The sequence below is a fragment of the Dinoponera quadriceps genome, unplaced genomic scaffold, assembly GCF_001313825.1.
Source record: "Dinoponera quadriceps isolate SergipeBrazil2010 unplaced genomic scaffold, ASM131382v1 scaffold566, whole genome shotgun sequence".
NCBI lineage: Eukaryota > Metazoa > Arthropoda > Insecta > Hymenoptera > Formicidae > Dinoponera > Dinoponera quadriceps.
In genome coordinates, this window is record NW_014555972.1 from 1,429,907 (window position 1) to 1,439,191 (window position 9,285).

The following is a 9,285-nucleotide window of genomic DNA, read 5'->3' on the forward strand; positions in this document are numbered from 1 at the left end:
GAGGACCGGCGGAACGCTCGCGCGGACATTCATCGTCCAGCCGGTGCGCCGTCGTCTGAGCGGAATTGCGGGCTTCGTCAAAAAGCGCTCCGAAGAAGCCGGGGGTGGAACGGGGTCAGACGGGAAGGGTGGCGTACGTCTCACAGCCGAGGTGGAGTTTTCGCAACGAGGCGGTCGGCGGGGCAATCATGGCCGGATTAGACGTATGTATAAGGATCGTGCTGCCTACTCCGCGGAGAGCGGAGGGAAAGGGGGGTATACTCTCTCTCTCCCTCGGAGGGTTGCCCGGGTCAAACGGGTCGCAAGATAGACGTTCGCGCGCGGGGTGAGAAGCATAAATGATATTCCATGAGGAGCATATGCGTGCGGAGATGGCTCCTCCTCCGCGGGCCCTCGGCGAGGGTGGCTGCGCTGTCACCCCGCTGGCAGCGGGGCGCTGGTTTATTACAAACAAGGATTACCCGGGTAATGGGACATTCTGTCCCTTCGGCTCGCTGCCGAGCTGAGCCGAGCGAGCGAGCAATGAGAACTTGGAGCCAGCACTGACTCACGTTTCTGCCTACCCGCTCCGCCGATCTTCGGGCTGTCTCCGCTGTCAAAGGGGACGAGAGAGAGAGAGGGAGATCCCCGGGCGCGATAGCCTAAGCGAATTCGTGAAGCATCGAGAGGCCACGGAGTGAATTTGTCGACAGGATCAGATTAGCGCTTATAGGATAATCGCGGTCACGCGAAACAACCGATCGGGCGGTGATCGCGCGCGAGTCTTCGTCGTCGCGTTGATTCACGCGGCGGTTCTCTCGCTCGCTCGATCGATCGATTTCGCGCTTTCCGTTACGTTTTCCCCGGCGAGCTCGCAAAGCGCAAATCTCGGCAGATTATGCCAATAGCGATAATGGTATTTGTAAAAGCGGGGGCTTCATTCGGCGAATTGCAGGTTTCAGCTTAATCCGAACGGTTCTCCAAGCGTGCCGCTCAAACACCGGCCAAATCCGTGTTTAAATACTGTAAAAAGTTCCGTCGATTTTGCGACTGTATCCGGGATTCGATTGGTCCATATGAGGACCCTCGATATTTAATTTCACGCTGCACGGATGAATTCTCCGCGGCAAGGCTGGCCCGCTGTAACACCTCGTTTTATCCGCCGGAAAAGCTCCCCGCACCGGCGATTTAAGGTCCTCGTCCTGATAGCCGCTCACGTGCGCCGGCCTGTCCGGTTCAGGCGGTTCCGGCGAGATCTAAAAATTATCCAATCAAATCGATCCATCGGCCACACCGAGATTTTTCGCGACTCGATGTGTCGTGCGTTTCAGAGCGAGTCGACGTATGTATGCTGTCACACTCCCCAGACGGAGAGTGACATAATTTCCAACCTTTCACACGCAACGCATATGATTGAAAATCGCAGAGGTAACTCGGGTTATAATGTGGTAGTGGCTCTAATTATAATAGTTTCAATCTTATGTGTAGGGGGTAAGATGACGATTTACTCATTCTCTTAAGCTGATAGTAAATAATGAGTTGGTGCCGAACTCATTAGAGGCTTTTATAATAATAAATAATCTACCGTGGTTTGACTTCAATCTGTCAACGACAATAGTTAATATGATGAGAAGTGTATTTTGCAACATCCATATGAAATCTTGTGGTATTTCTGCGTAAAGAATTACACGATCATAGTAGATATTTTCATTTTCTCTCGGTTAAGAGAGAATATGTATATGTAATAATATTATTATTTTTCATATGTAATAATATTATTATTTTTCATTTCATAGTTTGCAACATTTTTTTAATTGAATAAATAAATCTAGTGACTATGGGGTAAGATAATATATGCGGGTGGCATGACACATTCGTGTGTTTTGTTTTTTAAATTATGTAATTATAAATAATTTTTTCTATTTTTTTCTTGTCTTGAATTTATTTCATTTCCTTTAAGTTATCATGCTAGAGATCATATTTTTGTTCATAAATAATATTTTTACTTGCATTTTATCTTATTTGTATTTTATTATGTTATACATGCATTGCAATAACAAAATAATATAAAAGTCTATGGAAACTATGTATTTTTTGTATGTGTAAATAATTAATTTTTAACTTTCATCTTATGCACGCATAGGAACAAGATGACAAATAAATTGACACGTTCTTTAGAAATTTAAATTAAACAAAATTCCAACTTATTTATAAATTCATGCAGTTTATGCAGTTTATGCAGTTTATGCAGATAGGGCTTTGGTTGCTTAGAAAAAGATGTTCATTATTTTTACGTCACTACGGAAATGAGGAGAAATCAACAAACCTCGTAGTCGTTAACTTATCTTCTTTTCCGCTACATGTGAAAGGTTAAAAATCATGCAAGAATAAAAAGTTTCGGTTCAGGGAGTGATAAAGCATACGTGACGTCGACTGTACCTTGATCTTGTTCCGCAGAACACGCCAAGTTTTCTTGCCGAGCGTTTCCGGCTGCATAGGCACGTACATCTTCGGCACCAGGGTGTCCCGGCTGTGTATGTAGACGGCATCCAGCGCGAAATCGAGGGCGTCGCCCGGCACCTACGAGGCAATCGCAATGTAGTTAGCGAAAGTTTCAGCGCGAGTACAGAGTATCTTCGGCGCTGTGCGCCGCTGTACCTTTGGTCTGACGAGTCGGTAGTCCCTTCGGACGCTGTTCAGGGTGTGATGAGCGAAGAGACGCTCGTGGGCGCTCAATTTGGCGTGCCAGTCTCTGTCCGACGGCGAGACTTTATCTCCCAACACAGGCCCGCGTGGTATCCAGGTTCCTTCCTGGGAGACGTCCGGCACAGGATAAGGGTTCCGGACGGAAATGTCCATTCCGACGCGCCCTACCGATATCGTTCGAGAACAGAAAGCATAATGATTTACGAGATGTACGTACGAGACAATTTTCCAGTCGCTTACTCCATAACCCCAAAGTCGTTTTAAGAATTAGGAGCGAAGTTTAAACTTGTCTTGTCAACCGAGTCGAACTTCGATTGCAACTTGAAGTGTGCGGGGGAAGCTAATATTAGAAATCTAATATTAGAAACATACGTATCAGAGGCTCTAAATTCGAAATTCGTTTCGATTCATTCGATCATAATCACGATTAAAAATACCGACATTTTATCTCGGTGTGAGAAAATGTATCTCCCGAGAGTAACTAAAGCGCAGATTCTCCTATTGGAGGTACCAGGTGCGTCATTCATCGAGAAAGCGTCGCACCTTTTAATCTTAATTAAGAATACGTCTCTCTCTCTCTCTCTCTCTCTCTTGCTCGGCCCTTGCTTTTATTCGTACGCGTTCTCGTTACTGCGTGACTCTCCAACTTCCCGTAAACCCACCGCAAACAATGCCAATCCGTTCGGCCGTTCTCGAGAGGCCGCATCCGGTCTCCTCCGAGATTAAGACGGGACTCGGCCCGGTGCAGCCGGCAACCGACGGGCAACACTCGAGTGGACGCACGGCTCGCGCGGATCCTCCTACGTAAACGAGAAGCCGGCCTTAATTCATGCGAACGGCCTGCATCGCATCACTCTCCACCGCGGGGTGTCCACTTATCGTTCCTTCCGCTCGCGTTCTCGCCTTCGGTGCCACTTGCGGCGCTTGGCCGCCCTCAGAGGAGAAAGGGCACCGCCCGGGGGGCTCGTTCTCGCTCGCCTCGTGAAAGAGTTTATTGTGAAATTCGGCCGAAACTCGCCACGAGTAATCGCCGTTCGTGCGCAGCCGTCCGCTCGAATTCAGCCGGCCGGTTGATGCCGAGATGAGTTTCATCGAGAGTTTCGCCCGGGGATGCAAACAGTGGCCGGTAACTGTGAACCGGTTCGTAGTGGTTTCAATTGTAACGGAGAGAGCAGCGTATATGTATATATAATATATATATATATATATATATGTCGCGCGGCCCGAGACTGAATTCGAACCCATTTCAGCGTGAATTTCCGTGCGTCGCTCTCTCGGGACGGGTTTGACATCGCGGAATGTTTCCCCGCGATTTCTGTTCACATTTGCTTATTGAAGCGAAAGCGAAATACGCGTAAATCAAACGTTCCTCTCCACTCGTGAGAGTCGACGGACCACCGCCGATGATTTTCACTTGAGCGGCACTTCCCGGGTATTTGATTACTTGATTATACAACGCGTCTCACGTCGTGATTCGCTTCATTCTCAATAATGCCGTTGGATCCTCGTGGAATTTTTGCAGACCAGAGAAAGAAAGAGAGAGAGAGAGAGAGAGAGAAAGAGAGAGAGAGAGAGAGAGAGAGGGGAAGGAAAAGCGATCCGAGGGATCGCGAATCGCGGTCGAATGCGCCGGGTTCTCCCCGCATTTAACGTGTTTTGCTCAGGAGGTGGTCGGCCACGACCAACGCCGACCGTCCAATATTAAACCCGCAGTAATTTATGTTAGCGCGAGCGTGCATAATGCTGTTTGTACAAAGCGCTACCGCCACGTGTCGACTCGTGCCGACTCGGTACGTATCACTCCCTCCTGTCCTTTAATTCCCGCCGCGCGCTGCGCGGGCGACGAGCGAAATCCCGGCTGGTACGTACGCATTCTAAATGCATTCTTACGCCCCGTAGATTCAGAAATACATAAAGAGAAAGTAATATCTCTCTCGGCTCGCCCCGGAGTGAAAGCCTCGCTCGTCCACCCTGACGCGTCGCACGGGAGAATCATTAATTATTCGCGGAAATCGACTAATTCCCGAACTTCTCCGAACAATTCTGGAGTTTGTGTATTTTATCGACACGAGTCAACATTCTAATCTGATTTTTCCCGGCTTGAAATCGGGGCGAGAGCAACGACTCGCAAGCGTCCTCGTAATTCTCGAGCGTGGAACTGGACTTTATTTTCCTAGAACAACACAGACGCGCGTTATTTAGCTAATTATTATTACACCGAGAAAGATCCCAGTTCGTTTAATTAAACAGGCATCAGACTAAAATTCCCGGCCACATTGGGAACCTATTTCTCCTTTCTTCGTCTTTTTAAATATTTTATAATTCTATTGGAAAACTGATGAACTGTCAGAATTCATGTAATGATTCGATTGTCGACAAACGACACACGTGTGAAGCGAGCCGCGCGACAGCCACTCAGCATCGCGGAAAAGAGACCCCAGAGTTTTCGATATATTCGAGATATTTGATAATACGCCTTTCTCGGAAGGGGATTCACTTTACCAAGTATACGAGAAAGCGAAACCTCGCTTTTTTCTAAGAAAGAATACACAAAAATATTTAATATGCTCATAGAGAGGCAATATGATCAAACAAGATACGCATAGTTTACATTTACGCGAGCAAATCAGTTAATTGGCTTCTAAGCGGGTTCCGTGATATGAAAAAAAAAAAATCGATACAATCGCGAATCACGCTTCTCGTCTTACGGCCACACGATAGCACTGAATCCGGGTGTCCGGGTATTAGTTAAATAAATCCCGAACGCGCGACGGAAAATCGCCCACCCTTTTATTTGCCGGCAGATGCGCGTATTACGGCGAACGGTAGGATCGCGGAGGGGGTGGAGGGGCACGACGGACGAATCATCTTCCGCGTCATTGCTCGTTCGACCTCTCCTTCGGGGCATCAGCCCGGGCTACGACACGGGGAGACGACACGCGTAATCGCGTAATCGCGTAATCGTGGCGCGTGCTGAAGTTCGGGTTGCGGGAGCTTTGCGTGCGTCTACACTGGCGCACGTGCGACGTTGCGCGCCCTGAATCAACACCGATCGCGAATCGCACAGATCTATCCGCGAACGTCAAACGGACGGTGAATCCCGGCAGCGCGTTTTACGAGATAATCGGCGCAACGACCTGCGCCAGATTACCGGCGACTATCATAAGCGCATCAAGTATGCTCCGACCGAAATGACGACGCTAATTAAGCGACGCTGTGATCACGGAAACGACGATCGTGATCTCGCGTATCTCTTTCGGGGAGAGCCGGTTAACGATCGTCAACACGTTACAATCACGGTGATCGTTATATCGTCCCCGCTGCGACACAAACGGCGAACGCAGTTTTATAACTTGTGTTAATTTCATGACGTTTCAGAAAATGATCCGTTCGAACGCACGAACTGTAAATTTGACTTGATAAATAATCGACGCGCGCCGTACACGTTCCGTTCGCAAAGTGAGGATCCTCGAGTGATAAATTTGCATTCGTACGTAGAAAAAAAAGGTGCTGGGAATCAAGTAAACGTGGTTACTTTCGGTTTCTTAAATTGAGTAATATTTTTATCAGTTTATTCATCTTATTTTATAATAGCTTGTAACGTAAATACTTACTTGGACGCAGTAATACCTGAATAAACGAATTACCGAATGTGAGTGTAGAATGGCTCTAAATTTGAGGGAATATTTACTAGAATCATGTAATACTTCCTTTCCGTTGAAACAACCTAATGGTTTCTTAAATCTCGATCTTCCCGTCGAGTGAATATTTTCTAAAAATCAATCCCGATATTCTCAATATTACGAATTTCATACTTTCATGTGTTTCAACACGTAAACGTTTACTTGTACGAAGGGAATATATTTCGTACATAGTCAGTTGTATTTCCACATCTAGTAAATATTTGCCAGGCAGTATCGGAGTGATCATTTTACCTGTCACGAAGTAAATCTTACTCGAACGGTGGCGCGTCTTTTTTCATCGTGATGTCTCGGAGGTTTCACGCATCGGAACTATCCACGTGGGGACGCGAGGACGCGCGAGAACCAATCGTTTACTGTTTTCTTTTTTTTTCCAGCGTTTCACGGCGATATGTTTACCGTTACTTCGCGCAACGAAATGACCGAGTTCCTGCCGTGCCCGCGAGATTCCCTTGAAATCCTAATCCGGTGATATCCTCGGGCCGATATACCGGCATCGGTAATGGAATCGCGCATTCAAATGGACATCGTTTCCCACCGACGACGACGGCGGCGGCGGGGACAATACCGGGGGATGATATTGCCAATATTTGGCTTGATTCTGGTGCGAATGTGCTCGGCTGTGTGCGGAGGGGTGCGCCCGCTCGCACCCCCTCGAAACGGAGCGTGTGGGGCGCGTCGGTGTTAGACGCACGGACGCCGATTACCATTTGAATGTAGCCTGCCGGCGGTCAGCCTTTGTCAGCCCCCGTGACACTGACCGCACCTACCTATCTATCTAGCCGAGGGAGAGATCCACCTACCCCTTGGCCGCCCCCTTTTTGCCGGCCGACCGTCTGCTCATCCACGATGATGCCGAAGAAGGAGACGAGCGCTCGCTCGCATCGAGAGCCGCGTCCACCCGTTTCTTCCTCCCTCTTGACACTTCGGATTTTTTTTTCTCCACCACCTCGGCCGTCGATCGACCGGTGTCTCCCGTCCGAGAGCGAGAGAGATCGATCGCCGTCGATTTGGCGGAAAAAAGAAGCGCTATCGAGTCAGAGCGGCGGACACTCGTGAACGTGAAGGCGGATATGCGGCTGTTTGCGCGCGTGGTGCGACATTTTCGAATGGCTGGGCCGAAACAGCAGAAGAACATCCGAGGTTAATAATAGATTCCCGAAGGAAGGATCAAGGTCTGCGTTGCGGCATGGAAGAGCGCGCGAGTGGAGTGTTGCTCCTCTCGGAAAAAGAAAAGGTGGACGCTTCTAATCGATTGAGTGCGAAGGGCGTTCCGCCGCTCGGCGCGCTTCCCTTTGTTTCCTCGCGATCTGACGTATTTGTCGTTTACAGCGGCATTGTATTGATGCGTGGCGATATATTGACGACGGGAAAGCCGGGAAAAGGCTGCGTTCGGTTTTCTCGGGAAACATCCGAGTCAAACGACACTCCCCGTCGCACCCCGTAGACCCGAAGTCTAGAGTAGCGTTTTCGACGTCGACGCGAACGAAATCTCCGGTTTTTAAGCATATTCATAATCATTAATTATGTGGGTTCTAATGACACGTCTCATGATCTTGACTTTGATTTTTCGTCAATATTTTTCCCGCCAGTACATACAGGAGTAGATAGTTTCGGTACGTACGCCGCATTTAAGGAAAACTTAATTTATCAAGTATTATTTATCATGTTTAAGGCAACTGAACTATACAAATTTTTTTCGCAAAAATCTACATCTTTTTTGTAAATATTTTGACGGAAGAAGGCAAAATAATGTGGGAAATTTTTGTCCACGGGTGAGCGAAAAAGTAACTACCGCGTTTGCAACGGCTAACGAATCAATTTAATATCAGCACATAAACTCTTAATTGTTTCTATCTCGAACGAAGTACTAGGGAAGTATCTTTCTCGTTTCTTTCTCTTTTTAATTCTTGTAAAGTCTTTTCGCCCCTCTCTCGCTCCTCCCTCAAATTCGGCAGTGTCGCGACTTTTAATCCAATTCAGCGTTCTTCCTGTGATTCCCGATGTACTGGGCATATTTTTCTTCCATTTGAATCTTAACGATACTTACAATAATTTTTCGAGGGGCGAGGGAATCCAAATGGATGAAACGAGAGATCTCTGACGAGAGATCGGGCTCGATCGAGGCGAAGGCAATAGCGGTTCTCGCGTGCGATTCTCGCGGATAAAGTCAAAGCTGGTTTCCACGGTGCAGTTTTACCCTCCGCAGAGAATAATGTCTTACACCCTGCGTGACCGATGCGACGAAACGAATAGGGCGGACGAAGCGGCGGTGCGACAGGTGGCCCGTGAAATCAGTGCACGAGCGCGCCGTTCTCCACGACCCTCGTTCGACGCGCTTCATTAAGAAATTAAGTGCATAATAATTAGAGTCGGGGTGTCGATAGGTATTACGTTAAACGCTCCGTCTCACTTGCTCGGCACCGTCTCGCACGATCGATTACCGTCGTATATCTCCGTTTTTTAAATTTATTCCACTTCGTACTGTCGAAAATTCGCGAGGGAATTCGGAAGAAAATTCACGACTCGCCGCTGACGTGTTACTTGAATTTTTGCCCACGAAGATAGCTCAACAATCCTCGGTACAACGAAAAATCGAAATCGACGCTAACACAACGCGTTCGCAAGCAGAAACTGTTACTTCACCTCCAACTATTATAAACAGTAGACAAAGTTCATGTTCTGCCCATCAAAGTTCAATATTTCATAGCCGAGAGTGGAGTATGTCGCTTTATCGTACCTATGTCGAGACTTTGGCACCTTTCCTCTACTAGCGCTCGCGCTAGCAAACATATATTCATATTTATTAACACGAACATTATCCGACTCTCATTCCTTTCTCTCAACGGAACTCGAAAGCCACGCCGTTTGTGCGCGCGTTAAAATTAGTTGAGCGGCG

The 9,285-nt window shown here is 47.8% G+C and overlaps 1 protein-coding gene across 1 annotated transcript; it reads right to left on the minus strand.

The window, feature by feature from the left end:
* Positions 1-995: 995 nt before the first annotated feature.
* LOC106746163 (uncharacterized protein C1orf194) lies at positions 996-3,930 on the minus strand. The gene is made up of 4 exons (XM_014622417.1): positions 3,927-3,930; positions 2,638-2,849; positions 2,419-2,559; positions 996-1,235 (listed from the first exon to the last, which is right to left on the minus strand). Exons 1-4 carry the CDS (start codon positions 3,928-3,930, stop codon positions 996-998), a joined length of 597 nt encoding a protein of 198 aa, XP_014477903.1.
* Positions 3,931-9,285: the final 5,355 nt, after the last annotated feature.